At 36.3% G+C, this 25494-nt stretch overlaps 1 protein-coding gene, 1 long non-coding RNA gene and 1 pseudogene across 2 annotated transcripts; 1 reads left to right on the forward strand and 2 right to left on the reverse strand.

The window, feature by feature from the left end:
• Nucleotides 1-205: 205 nt before the first annotated feature.
• LOC137203271 (uncharacterized) lies at nt 206-5861 on the reverse strand. The gene is made up of 3 exons (XR_010933020.1): nt 5430-5861; nt 3525-3605; nt 206-2685 (listed from the first exon to the last, which is right to left on the reverse strand). It is a non-coding gene; the product is annotated as an uncharacterized lncRNA (long non-coding RNA).
• A 7893-nt stretch (nt 5862-13754) lies between these two features.
• LOC137204219 (dynactin-associated protein-like) lies at nt 13755-25018 on the reverse strand. The gene is made up of 3 exons (XM_067701457.1): nt 24923-25018; nt 23904-24035; nt 13755-13928 (listed from the first exon to the last, which is right to left on the reverse strand). Exons 1-3 carry the CDS (start codon nt 25016-25018, stop codon nt 13755-13757), a joined length of 402 nt encoding a protein of 133 aa, XP_067557558.1.
• Nucleotides 20028-21859, forward strand: LOC137204098 (protein POF1B pseudogene; annotated as a pseudogene).
• Nucleotides 25019-25494: the final 476 nt, after the last annotated feature.

A 25494-nucleotide genomic window follows, 5' to 3' on the forward strand; every position in this document is an offset into this window, starting at 1 on the left:
AAGGTCTGAACCCAGGCCCCCTGCAGTGGAAGCACAGAGTCTTAACCACTGTACCATCAGGGAAGTCCTGTCGAAGATATTTTAAATAATTTCCTGACTGTTTTAAAATATATTACTGTCATTCAATATAGTGAATAAATTTTTGAAATAATAAATATTAGAACGTATATATGGTTTTAATATTTGGTGAATAAATCATTACCACTGGGTGATTACTTATTTATTGAATATGCACACTTCACTATTTTCATAGTACTTTGTAAAATTTTTGTCCAAGTTATGTATTTTAACTGGTGAAGACTTTTTCCACAATGCTGCTTATACTTTAAGATTTTATTAAACCGTAAAAGTCTAAAGCAAAAAATGAATCCAAGAGCTCATTCACAACCCCATTTTATAAAGCACAGAAACCTGATGAACTCAGATAACCCTAATTACAATATCCTCCAATATTTAACATAGGAAATTCATTGCTAAGAGCAGATTCCTTAAGCACAATTAAGTTATTCTCCCCATATTACCAAGTGCATTCTGTATTATCTCAAAGAGCAAAGGAAGAAAAGAACAGCTTTTATCACAACATCTAGTTATTTAAAATGGCTTCTAGGATACCAAACTTTCTTTTAAATTCTTTATTAACAGTGCCTTTATTTTAGGTCTTTGTATTAAAAGCTTTTTTAAATTTTATATTACAAAGCAAAGTTTAAATCATATAAGGAAGCACATTTGAACCTAGTGAATCTAATCTTTCTTCTTCACAAGCATTTAAATCAAAAACACAATAGAAATGAATTGATTTAAAACTCTACCAGGTAGAAATGCATGCACACTTTCTCCATTTTGCTCATTCATCTTACCTAGAGCTTTATGAAATTTCTTTTCTAAAATTTATATAATGCCTTTCATCATTCTTAAATTCTATTATCAAATAATGTTGGTAAATTGTTTGAAAAATTATTTTTCAAAGACTCAAATGTTTACATTTCCCAGTGTCTGGGAAATAATACTAGCTGCTCATAAATAATAATTACCTAGCGATGATCACATTTCTAATCTTTCTTTTGCAGAGCCTAATTACTCAGCAAGGCCTCAAGGTCTGTACTAATTTACATGGCCTATGATTAACTACAGCAAATCAACCTAGAATGGCATATACACAAAATCTTTTGCTTTAGGAAATCTTAAAAAAAAAACACTTTTGGAACCTATTTAGAACCTCTGATGGTATGCAAAACAGATCCAGGCTCTCGTGTCTACTCATAGCATCTGAGTCTTTGAACAAGAGTGCCCTTCCCTGGAACAGTCTTCCTCTTTTGTAGAGTTTGGAAGTTGAGGATGGAATGGGCAAGTTGATTTTAACCCTGCAGTCTTTTCCAGAATAAAATGTGGATGCTTCTAGTGAGTATTAAAGTAATATTGAACAAGACTCTTGTGTTTCATAGAAAATTATAAGCAATGTGCACTCAAAGTTATATAGCATGAAGTACAAAACAATTTAAAAGTTCAAATTTTATAAGTAGTAGTTTATAATAGTTTAGAGATTAAGCAAAATATCAAGTATAGAAAATAATATTGACACTATCAGTAAAAAAGTGCAGATATATAAAATACATCATTTGTTACATTTGAAGTATTTTGGGTAAGTGTGCTTATCCATAAATGTGGTTTGGATTTTAAATCTATTAAACTCCCTTAGCCCTCTCATTTTCTGTTTTAATTATCTCTCCTTAAATTTAAACTTTCACCCTTGTTCAACTTTCAGCCCTTCTCTAAAACCTTCCTTGATTATTTCTAATCTCACTGATCTGCCCTCTTTTCTGAATTCCCCAATAGTAGGAAAACTTCTGTAATGATCAATAGTTATATAATAAGTTATGTTCATTAACCACATTAATTAAACATTTCCTTCTTTCCTTACTGGAATAGAAATGCTGAAAATAGCCAAGTATATGAGATTGGGAAATAATCAACAACTGGATGAAAAATACCAGCTTGAGAACCAGCATACAGGAAGCAGGCAACTTCCTCAGCCGTCAAAATCCTCGTTAGTGAAGTTGAGATTGGTTGTACAGGATGAAAAGGAAACACTGGGCCCCAGCCTGGATGAATCAACCTAGCTCAATTGAAATTCTTTTCCAATCATTTGAACATTGGAGGGCCCAAGACTGAGAACACTGGAGTCATTCTCATATGGGAATACAGCAAATGATTGAGCAAGTGGGGCAGGTCTCATAAAGCTAAATGCTGTGGAACCTCTTGGCAGGAGGAAAGAATACCTTGGACGTGCTTCCTTCAGAGTAAGGATGTTGATCTGGCTTGAGGAGGGCTAAAGGCCCCCAAAACGTTATCCTCCATCTTCAGTGACAACTTCATGGCCCCGCATTGTGGTTTTAGTCATCTTCATAGGAGATGGAGGTACCTTGGTAGGGGACCTTTGGTTGGGCACAGGGGTAGAAGGCAGAGTGCTCTGAGATCCAGGCAGGGATGATGAGGCAGGAGATGGGGCAGAACCAGGGATGCAGGTGACATGATTGGACTTGCTGTCTGTGTGAATGATGATGGTGGTACTGTTGGTGGGCTTGCTGAAGTGGACAAAATATAAGAGCAGAACGGCAAGGGTCCTAGCAATTAGGCCAATAGACACACCAGAAATGGTTTCCAGAGTGACTACAGTTTTGCTGTCACCTGCAAAAGATTATGAAAAGTGAATATTTCAGCAATAAGACAGTGGTAACTTAAGTAAATGGTTTTAATTAGAATATGGCTAATTTTTTCATTACTCCAAATGCCGCAATTTAAACAAACAAATTTATCAGCGCACTTTCTTTCTCTCTCTTTCTCTCTCTCTCTCTCTCACACACACACACACACACCCCTTGTCCACAAGTCCATAAGGACAAAATTTCCCCTCTTAGTTAATCCTTTGTACTAAAGCAATAAGGCATCATGTCAAATGCAAATAGGTTGCCTCAGGAATATATCACATTAAGTTTATATATCAGCTACTAAAATTGCAGTATAAATTAATTATCTAATTAGCCCTCAAGGGGAGAAAAAATAAAGAAAAAGCATATCAGAACATGTAGATTAGTTATCTCTGAGTGATGGAAATTTACAGGTATTTCTTTGACTCACTGTCATCTCCCATGTTCACATGACATATTGAGATTTTATAACTAGAAAATGATTCATTAAATACAGTTTTATCTTTTAAACATAAATAAAAGGAAGTTCACTGAGCTTAAAAAGATGTCAGCTCCGACATGGAGTAGGATCTTACAGACATAGACTACAGCACTGATAACTTGCTGGGGCCTGCGGTTCCCCGGTGTTAGCGGGAGATTGTGGGGTGGGATGCCACAGGAGAAGCACACAGCCACCAAGGAGGGGTGTGGCTGGGGAGGGATTGAAGGGGAGGAGAACCCTGCAGCAGGGCTGACAGAGCAGAGCCTGCCATCCCGGCTTACCATTACTCCAGAGAACTACTGAAGACTCCCCACCGCACCACGGGCCCCAAATCTCACCCACTGCGGCTGTAAGGTCACGATGGGCAATCTACAACCACAGTGCATTCCTTTGTTTGAACAGTATGGATTTCTAGGTAACTACAGAGAAAGAATGTTAAAATAAGCAATCAATCAACCCTGATTTTTAAGGGTGAAGAAAATTTATTTTATCCAGTAAAATAAACACATAAAACATGTAAAAACTTATGAGAGTCCAACTTGTATTAAATGAAGAACTAAGCAAGTTCTAGGAAAATCTGAAACTCTAATAATGGTTTAGTGATATGAATTATATGAATACATTTTTCATATTAAATGATCAAAGAAGGAAAATAAAATAATCATCTCAATGCTCAAGGCTCATTTAACAAATTTCATCATTCAAAACTGATAAAAGCAGATAAATAATACCAATCTCAAAGAACTAAAAGGAAAGAACAACTCCCAAATGTGACAAGGAATGTCTACCTCACAGCAATGACCATCATATTTAACAGTGAAACATCAGGGACAACATTCCTTCAAAGGCAGGAGAAGTGAAGAAAGTCTCCTACCACCAATATCTGGTAATGTTTTTCTAGAAGTTCTCATCAGTGTGTAAAAATAATGGAAATGTGAAGATAAAATTAACATTATTTGCAGATGATATGTTTGCTTACAAACAGAATCCCAAATACTTAGCTGAATAACCTATTGAAAGTTATAAGATCTCATCAAATTGGCTGATTATAAACGTATAAAACATATGTGTAACAGCACTTGTTTTATGTGTGAGTATGTGTGTGTGTACTAGCAACTGCTATTCACAGTGGTAATGAAGCATTTAAAATAGCTAAGCCTATAAAATGCCATAGGACTTATGTAAAGAAAACCATAAAACTTTACTGAGAAACAAAAAGACAATGTGAACAAATGTCCTCTTATAAAAGGTTTCTGTAGTATAAGCTCTCAATTCTCTGAATTTTAATTAAGATCTTTATGGAATTTTGGAGAAATAATTTAGGTAAATTGACAAAAATTTCATGTGACAAAACAAAGCAATCAAAAGAATAAAATTAAATTGGATGGGGGACAAGAAGCAAAATATTAGCAGTGCTTTTCTCTGGGAGGGATCATGGGTGATTTTTTAAATTTTTTATTTGTAATTTTCTGTTTTTTCCACATGTTTTAAAATAAGCAAATAAACTCATAAAGAATTATAAAAGGGAATTCCCTTGTGGCACAGTAGTTAAGAATCCACCTGCCAATGCAGGGGACATGGGTTCGAGCCCTTGTCCAGGAAGGTCCCGCATGTTGTGGAGCAACTAAGCCCATGTGCCACAACTACTGAGCCTGTGCTCTAGAGACTGGAAGCCACAACTACTGAAGCCCGGACGCCTAGAGCTAGTGCTCTGCAACAAGAGAAACCCGCACACCACAACGAAGACACAATGCAGCCAAAAAGAAATTAAAAACAAAACAAACAAAACAAAGCAAAACAAAAAACAAATTTGTTAAAACCAAATCTTAAAAAAAAAAAAAAAAGAATTATTAATAAAACCTTCTACCCTTTGTTTTGGGGGACCTAAGAGGTTATAGGTTGCCTGTCAGATTACTAAAAAATGGGAAATTCAAACCATTCCTTTTCACAGCTTCAAAAGTTGGTTTTACTGGGGGGTTTTTGCTCATCATTAACTAATTATTTGACTTAATGGAATAAATTGTATAAATGTTTTTGACGTGTGGGGAAACACCATAACTCATATTTAATATATTATGAAAAGGAGAAGGAAATAAAATGATGTATATATGATATTAAAGCAATGGCATTTTGCATCTTCCGTGAAATATGAGGCAACTTAATTTTTGGAAAGGTTAAATGTCAAATGTAGAAAGCAAGAACATTAGACATGAAAGCAGTTAAAAGGTATGTACAAAACTCACCAACTCAGCTGCATTTTGTTCACTGTCCACAGCATGCTGCCATTGTTGGCCGTCCATTCTGAAGGGGTTGGTATCTCCAATGGAGCTCCGAAGATACCTGTATTCACTTTGTGGATTAGAAGTTAGGAAATACTGAATTTAGGCTAAATTAATAATTGTGTATTTGCTCCACCTGGATTATGCAAAGTAATAGTCATCTGTTTCCTGGGAAAACTTCCAAATTAAATCCAGAAGTACACAATTTATGTTAGTTGGGAAAATGTAAATAGAAAAATTTGCTCCCTTCCCAAAATGACCTGCAGAAAACTATCTCAACTTTAAGAGTCTAGGATTCTGAGCAGATGTAAACCTTTGCCTTCCTTATTTCACAAAACTTACTTAAAATCACTGAAACTTGATTTCTCACAGGTTAGGAATTTAGTTTTTGCTTCTAAAAAGCCTACAAAGCCACTCCTTGATTATGGATATTGTAAAATTCTGTGGCTAAATAGAGAGATTATGGTGATGACTAATTTCAAAACTGTCTAAAATAAGACAATATTAAGATGACTGGATCATGATAAATGTGCATGAATGGTGAGTAAAATCTTCTGTATGAAAGTCAGTGGCTCTACTGAGATAGACAAGGGGAAAGAAAACATTAAAATAGCTTTAGCTAGAATTAAAGATAAAAATAGGAAATAAGTGCACCTCAGTAACTCTTAAGTACACAAATCAAGGATTATCCACGGTAAATCTTGTCTGCTTCTTAGCACATTGTATCTTGCTTTAGATTGAATTATTTTGTCACTGTTTCTGATGAATACTGATCTTTTAGATGTGCAGGAACTAGAAAAGAAAGACCATCTTTGGTACTTTTCCACTTTGCACTAGGAAAAGTGTACCTGATAGAGCCTGCAAAAGTGAGGTGATGTTTCACAACAATCTGAGAGCTGATGCAGTCTGACCCTTTAGCAAAGTGGCAAGCAGTATAGAATAGAGAAAAAATGACTTTAAGATATTTTTTAGTCATGCATTTCGTATAGGCCAACTTTGGGTAGGGAGGCAGTAGTTAGTGACATGAATTTTCCAAACCATTAATAGACTTACATATATCTTAGTTCAAGAGCAGACATGTCTTCCTGTGTGTAATATTGTATTCACAAAAAAATGTTATGTAACTGAATTCCAAATCTCTGAACTTCCCATTAAGAAAACAATAGATGACTTATGCTTTAAATCACTGTTAGTTGTTTTTTTCTTCTTTTTTTTTTTTTTTTTTTTGCCTTATGGCCAAAACAAATCCTGTTTCATTAATCCTGTGTTGCTCTGATTGTTTCTGAGTCCACTATTATGTAATGGTTGGAGAACTTGGGATCTTCAACTTATAATTCAAACTTCTCAGTGGTAGTATAAATCTTAGAGCAGCAAATAATAAGACAAAGTACCTGGAAAACTTAGCATCAGGAACCTGGCTTCCTACCTTTTTAAAAAAACGTAGCTATTACATTTTATTACAACGACCTCTCTAAAGCAAAAGTGAAAGTCAAAAGACAAATTGATCTTCAATATACTGAAAAACAATCACTGGCAAGCTAGGATTCTATGCTCAGCAAGAATAGCTATCAAGTAAAGAGTAAAAGTAAGATCATTTTTTAGTTAAACACAGTTTGGCTAAGTTTTTCACCAGCAGGCATTCACTGAAAGAAATGCAAAGGGTAGAAATGCAGAAGGAAAGGAATCTCAGTCAAAAGGGTTGAGATGTAAAATGGAGAGAAGAAAAGGTGGCAAGACAAGAGTCCACTATGATTCTTGCTCCTCAGTAGTGTACTGAAGGTCCCAACCAGGGCAATAAAATAAGAAGTCCATTATATAAGGAAGAAAGATGCTCTTATTTGCATATAGCAGGACTGTAAACATAGAAATCCAAGAATCCACAAGCAACCTATTAGAATAAGTAAGAGTTTAGCAAGATTCGTGGATACAAATCAGTATACAAAAATAATTTAAGGAAGTATTTTCTATTTGTATAAGTGATTATTTCAAATTTTTGTGTATCATCAACAAATATTCAGAAAACTAAAAACTTAAAGAGATATTGAAAAGAAATTTTCAAGCATCTAGAAATAAATCTACTAATAGAGGTGCAATACTTTTAATGGAAAACTTATGAAATCTTATTGAGTAAATCATTAATGAAGTTCTAAATAAATATGCGGCTGGCAGTTATATAAATTGGTAAGATGACTTGGAAAGCATTTGACATTATCTAGTAAACTTGAAGATACTTATGAGCTATGATGAAGCAATTCCACTCCTAGTATGTTCCCAAGGGAAATACACAGATATATATACACACACACACACACACACACACACACACACACACTCATGCACCCACACACAAACAGAAATGTTCATAGTAACATTATTAGTCAGTTTAAAAAACAGCCCAAATATACATCAACAGCAGAATAGATAAGTAAATTGCGTTATATTTATACAGTGAAATACTTTCACCAAAGAAAATGAATGAACTATTGTTAAACATATCAAATGCATGAATCTAACAAATATAATGTAGTCGGAAAAATAACAGACATTAAAACTAAACAATCTTGTCTGGAGATATATATGTAAGTGAAACATCTATTTTATTTTATTTTTTACCTCCCCAAGATATTTATTAACTACAGAGGAAAAGACAGCAACTTTACAGTGGAGAAATCCAGTAGAAGCTACCTTAACCAAGTGATCAAGGCCAACATCACCAGTAATATGACATACTGACATCATGAACTCCTTGATATAAGATATATATCTTCTAGGTATTTTTCCCAAAAATGTATAATCTCACTCAAATAATAAGAAAACATCAGACAAATGCAAATTTGAAACATCTATTTTAAAAAGCAAAGAAATATTTAACGTAAAACTTGTGATAGTGGTGGTTACCTCTCAGGGGAAGGAGAAAAGCAGAATTGGGGCTGAATACCACATTGAAGGTCTCTGGGGATTCTGGAAGTGCTCTGTTTTTGTCCTGAGTATGATAACATGGGTGTTTATTTAATAAATATCAACCACATGCTAAAAATAAGTACTTATCAAAATACATTGGCCAGCTCTAATAAAATTCATGTTACACGAGTCATTTTGAAATTTTTTTCAACTCTCTCTCTCTTCTGTGTTCACAGCAACCATTTGACAAATAATTTGGAAGGCCCATTTGCCTCTTGGTTAGGCTTGATTCACTGACACCTTTAGTTTCAAGGCCTGATGGCACAATAAGAAGTAAAACATGAATAAACTAGTTACCATACTTGTGGCCTTGCAAAAAAAAAAAATACAATTGCTTTAAGGTAATTAGGTCTGATTTTGCTTGATGATTGTCTACTCTTTCAACACCAGCCTAAATGGCTTCCTGGGGTCTTAGCTCTTCACTTCATAAAAGGTGCTGAGACCACTGAACTTTGGCACCTCTCAGTAGGAAACACGGTTGGCACTGGGGTGACACATTTTTTTTGTATCAGCTCATGTGCATCGTCTGCTCTGTTTGCTGATTCTGGAAGTATATTAATTCTTATCAGTCCTTGAACTTGAACCTGAACCATAAAATTTATGGACTGATCTAAGTTCTCATGCCTTAAGTCCTTCAAGTTTGATCTCCACCTTGACCATCAAAGATTGAATCATTGTTCTTGGGAGAAGGTGGCAAGAGCATAGGGTCGTGTCCCTTTCCCAGCTACTGAATGCTGGTTCCCAGCCATGATCATAAGGCATTAGAGCATAGCAGTCAACCTAAGTATTGATTTCTGGTGACATTTCTTGGGCTTCCTTTGCTTTACCCACAAAGAAAAAAGAAGAAGAGATAATTATTCAGAATCCTTAGAAGAACTGAAGAGATTATGTTTCTGGGTTCTGTTGTAAATATCTCTGAAATGGGAAGTTTATCCATATGTCACAATTATGGAGCCAATTGTGAATCCCAGAAATGTCAACTATTCAAAGCAGTTCAAAATAGTACAAAGAAATGAAACATGTTGCCCAGAGAGCATGGATATTGGGACCATTTGTGCTTCCTCTTGGCCCTGGAGATCATCTAGAAATCAAAAGAAAGGAAGATCAATATTTGACCTGCTTATGGAATCTCAAATAGCAAAATGTAGGATTTTTAGAAAGTTATCTAGAAGCCCAGTAGAGTAAGAAAAAAATTGATACATCAAAACAATAGAAGTTAAAACACCCTAGAATAAATGAAGTTTTATTACATAAATATATAGTAAAACATATATACAGTTGACCCTTGAACAATGCATAGGTTAGGGGCACTGACACCCTGCAGTCAAAAATCTTCATATAACTTTACAGTCAGCCCTCCTTACCTGTGGCTCCACATCTGTGCATCCAATCAACCATAGGTAGTGTAACACTGTTGTACGTATTTATTGACAAAATTCTCATATAAGTGGACCCATGCAGTTCAAACCTGTCGTTCAAGGGTCAACTGTCGATAACATGTATATGTATATAAATGTACGTATATACCAAAATACTAGCAATTATGTAAACAAATATTTCGTTGGCCCAAAAGTTTGTTTGGGTTTTTCCATAAGATGTTATGGAAAAACCTAAACGAACGTTTTTGCCAACCCAATATATATAAATATTAACCATAATATATTTATATATATCAAAATATATATACCATGTACTTGTGTATAAGTACATATACATACTAACAATTATGTTAACATAAATATTAATAATTCTGGCATTGAGTGGAATACTCATACTTACTAATATTATATATATATATACACACACCTATAATTCAATGCTTCTTCGTGAAAGCATATTTCTCATACTAATAAAAACAAACACTTATTTGTCGGGACAATGATAGGTACATAAACCACTTTAATCTTCAAAATTGCTCTATGGGAAAGTATTATGTCCATATTACAGATGAGGAAACTAAGACTCAAAGAGTTTAAGAAGTGTTCTTCAGGTTGCAAAACCAACAGTTGCTGCAGAGCAGAAATTCAATCCCTAATCTAAGTCAAAATCCCACGTAGAACCAGAAAATTGATTCTTCAGACATGAATCTAATAGACAAATCACTTAGTAGCCAGATACTCTGATGTAAATAAGATAGGAGGTACCATATGTGATTGGATTCACCTACGATCTTTTGGATTTCTTTTGTATCTCAGTTTTATAACAATATTCTATGACCACTATTTGAAAATTAAAAATAAAAGAAGCGTCCATATAGGATGCTTCATTATTTCACTTTAAATTCATTAACTTTAGTTTCCATTACTCACTGCCCCTAATTTACTGTCTGTTTCTCTTATCATTTTTTCATTAGTTTATGAAACATCTGACTTCATATACCTTTTTCCAATTAGAAGAGTAATATAAACCTATTTTGAAGATAATTCAGAAAATTTAAAGAAAATCGTCACTTACCCAACTGTTTAAATTGTTTTGGTTCCTCCCAGACACTTTTCAATGTATATCTATGGATAGTCATTTTTTTAATTCATTTTAATGTGTTTTGTTGGTTGTACAACAGTCAGTTACACAAAAAGTAAGATAGTTTACTTAACCATGCTTCCATCCTTAAGTATTTAGATTGTTTCTATTTTGCAGACATAATAGTCAATACAATAATTATTTTTTAAAATATTTTTTCAAAATTTTGCATTGTTTCTTTAGGTGGCAATTTAAAAGTGGCACTAATATGTATAAAGTAGATAACTAATGAGAACCTGCTATATAGCACAGGGAACTCCACTTCACTGTACAATAGAAACTAACACAACATTGTAAAACAACTATACCCCAATAAAAATAAATAAATAAATAAAAATTCAAATAAAAATTTTTAAATATAGAAATAAAAAATAAACCCCCCCTCAAAAAAAGTGGAATTGAGTAGATCAAAAGCTCTTGATAAAAAAATTGCTGTCAAATTGATGAAGACAATTGTACCAGGTTACACTATCACTAACAGTGTCACAAGACCATCTTACTTACTGTGTTCTCCCTGCTTTGAACATTTTGACCGTTTCCTCAGTCTTTGTTTTCAGGTCAGGAAAAAGAATGTGTGTGTGTGTGTGTGTGTGTGTGTGTAGTCATTTCCTTTGTTTTATAGCTCTGAAATTAAACACATTAATAACCATTTAAATATCATTCAATAGTCATATTTACAAACTATCATATATGTGCTTACTCATATTTGTATTTATGTTTATTCATATTTATGTTCTATGACTGTCTAACTATTATGGGTCAGTGTTCTTCTTTCCAGTGAACATTTTATGTATCAAGATACCAATGATTTTTCTACCCTCAGTGTTGTAAATATTTTTCCAACAGGTTTTTTTTCCCGTTTGTTTTTTTATTTCTTTTTTTTTTTTTTTGCGGTACGCGGGCCTCTCACTGTTGTGGCCTCTCCCGTTGCAGAGCACAGGCTCCAGACACGCAGGCTCAGTGGCCATGGCTCACGGGCCCAGCCGCTCCGCGGCATGTGGGATCTTCCCGGACCGGGGCACGAACCCGTGTCCCCTGCATCGGCAGGCGGACTCTCAACCACTGCGCCACAAGGGAAGCCCATATAAAGTTTTTTAAATTATAGATTACCAGTTCCAGTCTAAAGATCCTGATTTAGTAAGTCCGGAGTATCATCAACTTATTTAAATCTTCTAGAATTATTAAGAATTCAAAATTAAGAGTCTAAATTAATGAATTTACTACTTAACCTGCATTGCTGTTTTCTTCTTCTGTATCTTCTGTACTTAAGCATATAGTTGGGACTTAAGACAAGTCTTTAATTAATTGCTTTACAAGATTGCAGAAAATTAATCATTTAATTTTAAAATAGAGATTCAAATGCACTTTGAATCTCTATTTTAAATCCACAAATATTAAAGTAAATAGAGTATGGTTGTTTAAAAGGTAATTAAAATCTAAAGAAAAATTGAACACAACAAGCTTCACTATAAAGGAAACAATTATTATAAATTAAAATTTTTTCTCTACATAAATTTAAATCTCCCCAGTATAAAATGTGTTCTTTATGTGTGTAATTTGTCTGCAGAGGAATGCAATGCTCTGAACTGAAATCATTACATATTAAAATCTAAATGGTTTGGGGACTTCCCTGGCAGTCCAGTGGTTAAGACTTCCCCCTTCCAATTCAGTGGGTGCAGGTTTGATCCCTGGTCAGGGAGCTAAGATCCCACATGCCTCTGGGCCAAAAAACCAAAACATAAAACAGAAGCAATATTGTAACAAGTTCAATACAGACTTTAAAAATGGTCCACATTAAAAAAAAAAATCTTTGAAAAAATTCTAAATGGCTAATTTTGCCATTAAGATTTTATATAAAATGTCTTAAAGACATTCTAAATGAACAAATTGGGTTACTTTTTCTATATGAAATTATATTATTTTGAAATATAGAAAAAAAGAAGGTTCTTATAGCTTCAATGTTCAGTTGTTTTTTTAGAATTTTAATTTAAGTATAGTTGATTTACAATGTTGTGTTAGTTTCAGGTGTACAGCTCTTAAAAAAAAAACAAACATTTTTAATAGTTTTGGAAGACCTAAGTGTTGACGTGGTGAAAATTAAGGTAATTTTTTCCATTATTCACTGTCTAAATTACCTTTCTTCAAATGGCATCATGGTAGCTCCTATAGGTATAATGTAGCAATAGCAGTGGATATAGACTCAGCCATTGAAGAGGTAGCTACAATTTGAGGAAAGAGCCAGTGAGGGAAGATAGTTGTAGGTTAATTTGTAGTGAAAATAACTAAACGTTAACTTGCCATAGAAGAGAACATTTTGATGATTGGTGGTAGTTCTAGTAGATTAAAGTGATAATGGTGGCATTGCAGTTGCAGGTTCAGAGAAATAGGTGGAGATTACAGATTGTTGAAGGAGAGTGATGACCATAGGTTTTGTAAGCTAAGTGAAAGTTACAGTAGTTGTAGTTTAAGGTTCTGGTGTAGCAGAGGCAGCTGTGGTTTCACTTGAAGTTGTGATCGTGGCTGCTGCGGTTGCAGGTTCAGGTGAAGCGATGGTCATGGCCGCTGAGGTTGCAGGTTCAGGTGAAGCGATGGTCATGGCCGCTGAGGTTGCAGGTTCAGGTGAAGCGATGGTCATGGCCGCTGAGGTTGCAGGTTCAGGTGAACCGATGGTTGTGGTTGTTGTGGTTGTAGGTTCAGTGGACAAGGCAGAGATAGTAAATTCTGTTTAAGTGGTTGTAGCTGTCAGTTCTGTTGACCTGGTGGTCACTGTAGGTTGAGAAGTAGTAGAGGTGGTCCAAGGAATAATAATCATAGGCTCCCCGACTTTGGGGATAGCTGGAAAACAATGGAAGATTTGTAATTTCCCCTATTATTCATCAAGCTTATTATAAGTATGCCAATTGCTGTCGTTATCACACAGGCTAAGAGACAAGCCAAAAAGACTTTCCACAGAGACCAGTTATTGTAGTAATTTTCTTTCATCTAAGAAGAGTGTAAATAAAAAATATCAGTAGTGAAAGATAAAAATGCTTGTCGTTTATGATCTCTTTTGTGTTATTTATAACCAGGTGCATTAACATCATTGAATCCCTATATATCTCTCAAGAAATTTAAAGTCCACATTTTTATCCCGATGGAAGTAACTGCATGCTTTCTCTAACATTAGAAGAGATAAAAATCTGCCTATATCTCATCTTCTTTTATTCTATTTTCCAATGGTGAATATGGGGCCTTTTGTTTTTTCACATAAGCAGAACAAAACTTTAATAGTAAATTCTCTGCCATACACCCAAATTTCCCCTGGATATTGTCATTACCCCAACCTGCTCCACTTCCAGAATCACTTCTTCAAGAATCCTGTGCTCTAACCACCATGTCCTCTCCTTCCAGCTTGTTTGTTCAATTATTCCTGTAACAACGTTTCTTTAGTTTTATTAAAACATCCAGCCCAGCAGCCCTGGCTTCACTCACATCTCTCCATATCCACCATTTGTTCCAAGGCCCATTATTTCAATATACTTACTAACTCCCTAAAATCTCTTGCACTTCCCTCTTCTCCGTTTTTCCAGTTGGCAAACAAGTGACTTCTTATTCCGGAGCTTCCCTTGAACAGTCGCACTGTTGGGGAAAGTCATGCACCTGGGCAGATCAGACTCAATATAAATGTATGACCACCATCCTCAGATGGATTTTCTGTACTGCTCTACCATCCTATTATAGTTCTCTGATTAAGATATGCTCTCATTTTCAAAATACTTCCTTAATCTTCTTCCCTCTCTTTATACCTGTAACCTCCATCCACCAACTCTCACACACAAATTGTCCCTCCTCATTCCTATCAAATGACTCTATTTCCTTTCTACTTCATCCAGAAACTTGAAACCATCAAATGGAAACTCTTTCAAACCCCCACTAGGTACCAAACCTGCAAGTCCACTCTCTTCTTTCCCTGATTGACACAAAAGATTCTATCCCTCCTTCTGCCTGAAGCTGACCTGCCAATCTGTCTTTGGATCCCAACCCCTCTGACCTCCTCAGCAACTTTTTTGTTTATCCTTCCTCCAGGACTGAATACTTCACCATTTTCCCCTTAAATGACTTCTTCCTTTCAACGTTTAAACACACTCAAATCTCTCCCATCTTAAACAAGAAAATCTCCCACGTGTTTCAAATGCCCATCTAGCTACTTCTCTTTATATTTGGCAAATGAAATTTCCTGAGTTGTCTAAATGCACCGTCTCCATCTGCACACTCTTCAACCTAATCCAGTCTGGCGTCTGCTTCTGCCATGCCTCTGAAACACCTCTTAACAGAGTCACCAATGACATGCATTCACTAAAATCTAATTGATGTATTTTAGCCCTCATCTTACTTAAGCCCTCAGTAGCATTTGCCACTGAAGATCATTCCTCTTCTCTCTTGAACCATCTGCTCCCTTTGCTTGACATTCTTTGGCCCTTGTCTTTTTTCACACTAGGTCTAGGGTTAGCAAATTTTTTCTGTAAAGGGCCAGACAGTAAATATTTTCAGCTTTGTGAGCCATACAGATTCTGTCATAACTGTACCAATCTGCCATTATAGTGTTAAAGCAGCGATAGACAGTGAGTAAACAAATGAGCATGGCTGTGTTCCAATAAAGTTTTATTTACAAAAATAAGCAGTGGGCCAGATTTAACCACCATCTGCATGCAAATGACTCTCAAGTTTATCTCCAATCCAGCCCTCCCCTCTAGCCCTCAAATGCTTACACAACAGCACATCTCAGATGCCTCAGAGTTGTCTCACTGTGTCCAAACCCAAAGTCATGATCTTGCTAGGGAAACCTGGCCAGGTTCCACATCTCACTAAATGGCACTACCATCCATTTGATTCAATTTCATAAAGTGGAACAAAGGGATTATCCTTGAAATCTCCCAATCTATTCCCAAGGTCTTTTAACTTTATCTGCTAAACATCTCCCAATGTTAGTGACTTTATCTCTGTTGATACCACTTTAGTCCAAGCTTCCTTTATCTCTGTCCTGGACGATTGCAATAGCCCAGGGCCACACTGGCCTCCACTGTTTCTTCAATGCACCATGCTTACTTCTAAGGTAAGACTTTGGCACAAACAGTTCTGCTGATTGGGAATGCCTTTCCCAACCTCCATTCACCAGGCAGAAGGCTGCATGGTCCACCTTCAACACAGCAAGTTCTCCTCATGCACCTATTTTTGCCCCAATACATACCTGAGTATCAGTCAGTGATTGTGTTATCAGGAGAGGAATGATACACTGTGAGGTTTTTCAAAATTGTTCTTAGCGTATTCCTAAACCTTTAAGAAATACTGACACCAAGTGATGAATCAACTCCTGGTAACAATCCTTTTAACTTCCTATCATCCAGCATCTAAGTAGCTGCCTGGGACCTAGGATGACTAGGGAGACACAGAGAATTTACCTGAGTGCATTATATCCTTCGAAGGCTTAAAATACCTGAAAGTGCACAATGAAAAGAACTCCCAGAAGCTTCCCAATGATGAGAGGGAAAATAAGACAATGTTTGCAGAGTTCCTGGCACTGTGACACCTACATAAATTTTCAATCGTCCATTATGATTAATGATTTCATTATCATTTGGATGACAGCAAGACCCTCGAAGAATGGAATACAACTACAACACTCGTGCCTTCCAGACAGAATAGAGCAGGTCTTAAATGTTGCAAAATATGGGCTGTGGTATATGTTGAAAGGTCAGGATTTTGTGCAAATGGTGGCAGTTCCAAGGCAGCAGAAGCAGAATGAGGACGAGGTCCACAAGGCCAAGGAAATAAGGGCCACTAAGACCAAGTTAGACCTAGGAAAAAATATCATCTTCTTTACCTATATTGAAGGCAATACAAAGGAGTCTCAAGAAAGGAATGTGGCAAAAGACTTATGCACATCTGGGAGGAGCTATAATACTGCCTTAAGAAAATATTATAAAAGAGCAGCTTAGTGAAATAAAGTGCACATAGCCAGACAATAAGACACCTAAGCTCTCCTCCTATTTCAGCCACTTCTGGCAAAAGCTATGTGGGTTCTGCAAAATCTCTTAAATTTCCTGGGCCACATTTTCCTTGATTGTTAAATGATGGAATGGGACTAGATCAGATAGTCTGATCATTAGTTGCACATTAAGTTCACCTGAAGCTTTTAAAAACTATTGATACATGGGCCTCGCTCCCAGAGTTTCTAATTTAACTGATCTAGGGTGGGGCTCAGCCATCAGTATTTCTTAAACAATCCCTGGATGATTATAATATGCAGCTAGGGTTAAGAACCACCAGATTATATGTTATCTAAGACCTCTTTCAGTTCTGCTTTTTACCTCTGCAAACAAGTAGAAACATTTTCTGTCTCCACCCATTTTAACTCATTTATTCTTTCACATTGACCTAGCAACAGTATCAATAGTTTGTATATTTTATCCAGAATCAAGTAACAAAGCTCAGACTCTTTCTACTGAACCTCCACAGCAAGATTAAGCAACAGAGGATAGGGATTCCAGAGTCAGGGTAACCCAACCAAACTGCCAAGCAGAGTAAGTAATTTATAGTCAATGTCAAGTTTCTACACTAGGGCTGAAGATATAGGGATACAGTCCTGAGGTAAAGTTCATTCAGCCAACAGACAAGATCAAGAACCAAGGAGAGCTAAATCTAGTCTTCAAAGCTAGGGGAGAAAATCCGGAGAATGGAGGCAGGGTTCTATGTCAAGGTTATATGCACCAGAGGTCAGAACCAAGAGAGCTGTAGAAAGTGTCACATACAGATTCAGAGGCTGGAACAGTATAAGAAAATAAGGTGATCACAATAGAGTAGGACCCTTGAAGTTTCAAGTATGACCCAGTGTCTCATCAGAGTCTAATTAGTGAATTAATCTTTACATTGCTGACATATTTGCTCCCCTGCCCCTCCCCAAACTTGCATTTGTACTTTACATTTATTCCTTTTATTTTCATACATGTTCTCTATCTATGAGAATATTTGAGTCCCCAGTGCTCAAAGAACATTAGCTCTTGAAAACAGAGACGATCAAATACTCTCCTTCTAGTAGATTACCTCATAGTGACTTATAATTATACTGAGAACACAGCAAATGCTTAACATGAATGTAGGTGAATTAAACAATTAAATGCACTTCCTGGGAAAGACTAGACCATATACATCCCCATATAGAGCACATCCCAACCTGGGTAAAAGCTGCTATACCAAACGTTACCTGTGCGCGGGATAAGTCTGTGTGTTGTCATTCTGAGTGTGCAAGGACTCTTGGGTTCATGCAGACCCCAGTTAAGTTGGAAGGGACATCACCAGTTATGTCACTTGAAGGTGGAGCCTCTTGGTCATTTGAACACATGACTGGAAGCGTTAAGTGAATAGGAAGCAGTGGTGTTGAATTTCTAAAATTAAACACTTCAGTCAAAAATAAGCAAGACTGGACTTCCCTGGTGGCACAGTGGTTGAGAGTCCGCCTGCCGATGCAGGGGACACGGGTTCGTGCCCCGGTCCGGGAGGATCCCACATGCCGCGGAGCGGCTGGGCCCGTGAGCCATGGCCACTGAGCCTGTGCGTCCAGAGCCTGTGCTCCGCAGCGGGAGAGGCCACAGCAGTGAGAGGCCCATGTACCGCAAAAAATTTAAAAAAAAATAAGCAAGACTGTGAATTTTAAAAGAGATAACAATGAAACTTTTAAAAGAAATTAATGTTTTCTTATCCTCTGAAGACAAAAAAATCTAGACAGGTTATTCTATGGTACATTTTGACTAATTTTTGTAAGTTATCAATGTTCCAGATCAGGAATGTATATAATCCATCTTCTCTATCATATTACAAGCATGTATTAAATACCCTTATGTGGCAAGATGCTGTCAGTGGAGCATATATTAGGAAATATCAATTCATATAAGGAATAGAATGTTAGAGCTGAAAAAGTTCTTGCAGCTTATCAGGTACAACCTGTTCAGGTCATTTTGGAAATGAGACTATCAAAGCAAAAAGAGTTGAAGTTATTATTATTATTATTGGTAGTGGTAATAGTAGTACTATTATTATCTCATGATGACCCAAGAGCAAGCACTGGTGCCCAGACATTCCAGCGGTAAGGCCAGTGTAATTTCCACTCTACTAAACTATATATGGCATGTTATTATGTTAAACTACAATAATATATTAATATAGTGTATACTATACTACACTAAACTAGTGAAAAATTCTCAGACAAAGAGACTCCTTTGCATAACTCACATCATGCTCTACTCAATGGAACTTGCAAGCCTGTCACAAGAACACAGAAGATGAGTCTTTTGTCCAGTTTGTGATATGTCTTTGCTGGGTTCCTCTTGGACACAGAGCAGTGTAAAAACTGTTCCCAACAACAACAAAAGTCTCTACGCTTAGGGAGTTTGTATGCTAATATAACAGAGAGGAAAACAGATATTTGTGTATAATTATTTAAATAAATACAGTAATTGCTAAACATTGTTGAGAAAAGGGGGTAATAAAGATTGAAAATGAGTGAGTTCAGTGGGAAAGATCTGGGGGGAGAGGTGCATTAAAAGAGGAGAAAGAAAAAGATAAAATGGCAGAGCAGGAAGTTCAGGAATTTATGTATCTGGGCAAAATGTTTTGTCAAATCTCAAAAATAATATAGGATTGTCTGGGGGTCTTCATCTCATAGGATAATAATATAAGTTTTCTGTGGGTCAAGGGCATCTCTGCCACTTCTTGCTTATTCTCAAAAAAAAAAGGGTTACCAGGACTACCCACACTTATAGATTTGCTGTGAGGATTCATGATTAATGAAAAGGGTTAGAGTGATGTCTGGCATATAGTATGCATTCAATAAGTATTAGCTATCGTTATCATTAATATAGTATTAATGTTTTTATTCCTCCTGCTACAAATACTAGTTGTCTCCTACCATGTTGATTTAAAACCCATTACTAAATAGCTATAAAAATTGCTGACCCATCAACCAATGAGTTCCATAAAACTGTCAGACTAGAATTGTAAAGAGTCATTGGTCTACTGGGAACTATCATTAACAATATCAAGAGACCTGCTTCTGCTGTTGCTCAGGGAGAGCATCTGGGGAGTACCTTGGTGACCACTGAGAAGATAATGAGCTCAAACTATTGGAGTGAGATGAGCAGCAGCAGCTGTGGGACTCAGCAATCCCCAGAAGTGCTGCAGTGCCAGCCCCAGCATTACCGCTGCTACCATCAGTCAAGACAAGCCCAGCAGCCTCCAGAAAAAAATGTAGTGTATGAGCGAGTGAGGACCTACAGTGGGCCCATGAACAAGGTGGTTGAGGCCTTGGACCCCATCGGCTCACAGGAAGTGTGCTCCCCTCTCAAAACTGCCTCCTCCTACCAAAGCTTGCTTTGGAGCCACCGTTCCCAGGAACTCCATTCTCCAACAGTGAAAGTCACTACATATCCGCAGACCACTATTAGGCAATATGTAGTGCAAAATCCTGAACAGGAACCACTGTCGCCATTCCTAAGAGGAGGCCATTTCTTTCCAGGAAATAATGTTATTTATGAAAAAACCATAAGAAAAGTGGAGAAGCTAAATATGGATCCGGTGATAATTCAGGATGATGGCCCTGAAAAATTGGACCCCAAGTATTTTGGAGAGTTGCTTGCTGATCTATGCCGCAAAAATACAAATCTATATCACTGCTTATTAGAACATTTGCAGAGAATTGGAGGAAGCAAACAGGACTTTGAGTCTACAGATGAGTCAGAAGACACTGAAACGTTGATTCCTAAAGGATTGTCAGAATTTACAAAACAGCAAATTCGCTATATTCTGCAGATGAGGGGTATGTCTGATAAATCACTCTGGCTAGTGCTGTCCACATTCAGCAACATACGGGAGGAGCTTGGAAATCTTCAGAATGACTTGACATCACTGGAAAATGACAAGATAAGACTTGAGAAAGACTTGGCATTCAAAGAAACTCAAATAAAAGAGTATGAAGAACTCTTAGCATCAGTGAGAGCAAATAATCGCCAGCAGCAGCAAGGACTTCAAGACTCAACCTCAAAATGCCAAGCATTGGAAGAAAACAATCTTTCTCTTCGGCATACACTATCAGATATAGAATATAAACTAAAAGAACTGGAATACTGTAAGCGTAATTTAGAGCAAGAGAATAAAAATCTTAGAGTGCAGCTCTCAGAGACTTGCACAGGCCCGATGCTGCAGGCTAAAATGGCTGAGATTGGCAACCATTACATGGAGATGGTAAAAAGCTTAAGAATGGAGAAAGATAGAGAGATCTGCAAACTAAGGACTCAATTAAATCAGTTCCAAAAAGATGTTTCAAGAAGAGAAGGAAGTTGCAGTGACTTCCAATTCAAGATTCATGAACTGACAAGCTTGCTGGAAGAGAAGGATTCCCTTATAAAGCATCAATCGGAGGAACTCTCGAAGTTGAGACAAGAAATATATTCATCTCATAACCAACCCTCCAGTGGTGGAAGGACAACTATTACCACTAGAAAGTACAGGTCACAATATCCTATCTTAGGCCTCCTGTATGATGACTATGAATATATACCACCAGGTAGTGACACACAGACTATTGTGATTGAGAAAATAGAAGACAAATGGACTTGTCCGTGAATGAATCTCCAACTCAAAGGAAATTTTTTTGTCTTCATTAGTACTTTGTTATTTTTCCATAACTAAAGCCAATCAATATTTTGAACCAAGCTACTACCCAGGAAGTCTAATGGAATTAATTAGATATACAGATGAGAGTTTCTCCAAACATTTATAAAGCCTGAATCCTTTCTATCACATTTTTGTATTCAGTATAGCAACACACCACTTTTTTTTTAACATCTTTATTGGAGTATAATTGCTTTACAAGGGACACCACTTTTAAAACTCAATTATAGGCACTGTAGGACTTAATCCACTATTTTTCAATAGGGCGCTTCCTAGACACTGAATTAACTTTGTTGGGGTGGAGATTTTACAAGTTATTCCATTAGAAGATTTTTCTATGATATTAGATGTGCAATTTAGCTACAAGAGTAAATACTGTGTTTTAACAACAACAAAAAGCAATACTATTGAATTAAAAACAACAGTTTAGTGCATGGTAAAAAAAAACAATATCAAAACTAAATGATTGTTATTAAATATAGACAAGATGGAATACTCTTGGCAGTAAAGAGTTCATTAAGTTAGATTTTTCTATAAGTGTTATATCAAAGAAATAAAGAAAATATCTCTACTTTTATTGAATAAGATTAAACAAAGTCCATGTTATTCACTAGGTAAACCTGAGCAAAGTTGGACTTACCTTTAATAACAACCTTGCTTATTTTCCTAAGTACTGATTTTGTTGCTTTAGTTATTATTCAGTTTGCCTGTGGCTGAAGAACCTGGATATTTTGAAGAACTTGGATATTATAATGTGCTTGGTAAACAAAGCAAAACTCACTCACCAGACCAGTTTTCCAGAATTTTCTGGCATTGGTGGAATCCCAACCCTTTCAAAGAAGGAAGATGATGGGTGGCATTTACACCAAGGGTGGAGAACCTGTGAACTAGGCTCAGCTTCAGGGTAATATTGTAACTCAAGTAATAATCTTTGCTGGGTCAGGGTTCTTCTGACTTAGTACAGGAAAGCCTCTATACAAAACTGGAATAGTTGGAGAGCTGTGAATAACGTTTAATCAGAGAGTCAGCCTTAGCTAATAATGGCCATAGGCAACTGGAGTACAGCAACAATAGTTACCAAGGAAAGGTCTATAAGCTTTTCCCCTAACTTTATAAGGATTAACTTAAGTTCTCATATATCCCAACAGAAAAACAATACACCAAAATTTATTTCCCTTTTGTGATTTTCAATTCATTTTTTAATTCTATTATTGAATTTGGTCTTAAGAGAAAAATATTTTTATTACTATGCCTTAACTATCCATGGTAATTGAAATATTGTCAGCTATGCAGACATATGCTGTAAAATGTGCTTAAGATAGTATTTGTAAACATCTTCAAGTTTGTTGCTATCTAGAGAAACTATCAAGATGATGAATACTTGGCTAAAGGGATTTCTTTTTTTCCATCTGAATATTCCATCATCCCGAAGATCCAATTATAGAGTGTCAAATTCAGAGACAAATGACAAAGAGAACAGCCTCAGGAGGGTCCTTTGTATGATGACTCAGAGGGACAAACCCCTTTTCTTTCAGTAAACCAGGAATCCTCTGTGGGATTCTCTTATTCAACTAACACTTACTGAACAACAGGAGCTGATCTTCTTTGGCTTATTTTGTAGGTGATTAATACAGGCCGATTGTCACAGCTCCAAATTGCAAAGGCAAAATATTGTCTTTATTCTTCCAGCGTGAATTTTAACTTACCATTTCAATTTTTAGCACATTTCTATCCTTTGTTCTGGTATTAAAGAGACCTCTTATAACTATATAGTGAAGACTTGATTCTTGGTGTAAAAGATTTTAAAATAGAATGATCGTATTTTCATTCAAGGTAGGGATTTTCAGAGGATATCTTTCAGGGATTTTCTGGATTTCCAACATATTTAGAAATGTGAGTTTTGACAGGTTTAGAAATTATATATAAAATCTAAGAATGAAATTGTAAAAATATAATTTCAAAACTAAACCAAAGTCATCTTTGGAGCTTTATGTTTACAAGATGGTGAATATTGAAAGTTTTGTTTATTTTATATCACGTGGTCATGCTGTATATAAGTAAATAACTTCTAAAGTATAATAGAGCAGAATATATCATGAAATGTTGAAGGAAAAAATTAGTACCTGGCTACTCTTCCTTTTGGAGAAGAATGCAAAATTATGACATTAACTATATTGCAGTAAAAAGATTAGATTGCTGTTAAATGCTGATAGACTGCAATATAGGCAAATATTAAACTACAGCAACAATACTCACTGCTGGGTTTTCAGAGTGTTCAATATTCACCACATATTTTCCATGCTTTCTGTCCATTCTTGAGCTTTCAGTGCTACAAGCTGAACTCCAAAAATATTTTTCAATTCGTGCATTGCCTTTATATCTGCAGCCCTGAGAAATAATTAAAATGGTGGAAAATCAACTCTGCTACATCAGTGCCGGTGTGAATAATAAATAATTATCCACTAAAACAGGATCCACCTTAGAGAAGGAAATGAGGTATTAATGAGAGAAAGACACAAGAAATACTGCTTCTGAGAGCTACTGTGACTACCCCCTCCACAATCTCCCTGACACAAAGGGATTCTGAAAATCTTACACAGCTCTTCCTCTTCTTCCTTTTGGCACCATCTTTCAGACACCTGCCTTCTAATTTAGGACCAACCTAAGAAAAAATGAGGTAGAAGTTTGTCATTGTTTTCTCTCTACCCATTGAATGCCTTCTCAGCCCTGCGAACATCCATGGCCTTAGAGCGGCTTCATCTTTTCAGTCTCAAGGTTGGTCCCTGGAAGTCTACTTAGTTCATCAGTAATTCACATGCATATAAAAACCATTAGAATCAATTTTCTAGGCAATAATGCCAAAGGAGTGATGAAATATTGAAAATCTTGAGGAAAACATTTTTTGGTCAAGAAATCTAGTTTGTCTCAGATTGAAAAAGGATTAACTCTTTTATAGATCTATTAACTCAACAATTGAGAACATTGTGTTTCTAAAAAGTGCCAGGAATTTTCTAGTGCAAAAAGTTCAGTAGCAAATAAAACAGACCTCTTTGTATCTGACACTTTTAGATACTGAATTTTTTTTCCAAAAGTTTGATCCTCTGAAATTTCTCTTCTAAGTGTATTTAACACCATCAGTTTAATGAGTCTTACTGGATCAACTGAAATGGCATAGTCTCAAGCCTTAGAACATAAATAACATAGAAAAACTGCCAAATAATTGAAAAGCTGGGAAGGGATTTGTCCTCAAAAGGAGTAAAAACATGATGACTTACTTTTACTCCTGTTGAAACAAAACCAGTGATGTCATTGTTATGGCCATGGGCTTCAAGGGACAGGCATAGGTTGAAGGTATCAATAATATTAAGCATGCCCTTCTAATAAAGTGATTTATTTGAAGATCAGAATGATATAATTATCAAACATGTGGTATAAATTTTACTTAATTTGCTTTAAAATATTACTATATTTTTATTCTGTAGAGACATTTATTTCAATTTGGTACTGGAGCAACATAGTCATGGTATAAGTAAAACTTCATCATTTTTGACAGCACCCACCCATTTTATCAATAGTATAAAGAGGGAAACTTCATTCCAGCACTGAGTCTCCTGCTCACAATCTCTAATTGACCTAGCAATCAAAAGACTCAGCCACAGGACTTCTTGGGTTTCCCTGGTGGCGCAGTGGTTGAGAGTCCGCCTGCCGATGCAGGGGACACGGGTTCGTGCCCCGCTCCGGGAAGATCCCACATGCCGCGGAGCGGCTGGGCCCGTGAGCCATGGCCGCTGAGTCTGCGCGTCCGGAGCCTGTGCTCCGCAACGGAAGGCTCAGTCACAAGTCTTCT

The sequence above is a fragment of the Pseudorca crassidens genome, chromosome 12, assembly GCF_039906515.1.
Source record: "Pseudorca crassidens isolate mPseCra1 chromosome 12, mPseCra1.hap1, whole genome shotgun sequence".
In the NCBI taxonomy this organism is placed as follows: Eukaryota; Metazoa; Chordata; class Mammalia; order Artiodactyla; family Delphinidae; genus Pseudorca; species Pseudorca crassidens.

Coding starts and splice junctions, on each gene's coding strand:
- LOC137204219 (XM_067701457.1), bottom strand. CDS start 25,018: ATGCTTAATATTATTGATACCTTCAACCTATGCCTGTCCCTTGAAGCC. Junction 24,036..24,922: donor TTGTTTCAACAGGAGTAAAA/GTAAGTCATCAT, acceptor ATTATTTCTCAG/GGCTGCAGATATAAAGGCAA. Junction 13,929..23,903: donor AACACTCTGAAAACCCAGCA/GTGAGTATTGTT, acceptor CACTCTTCTTAG/ATGAAAGAAAATTACTACAA.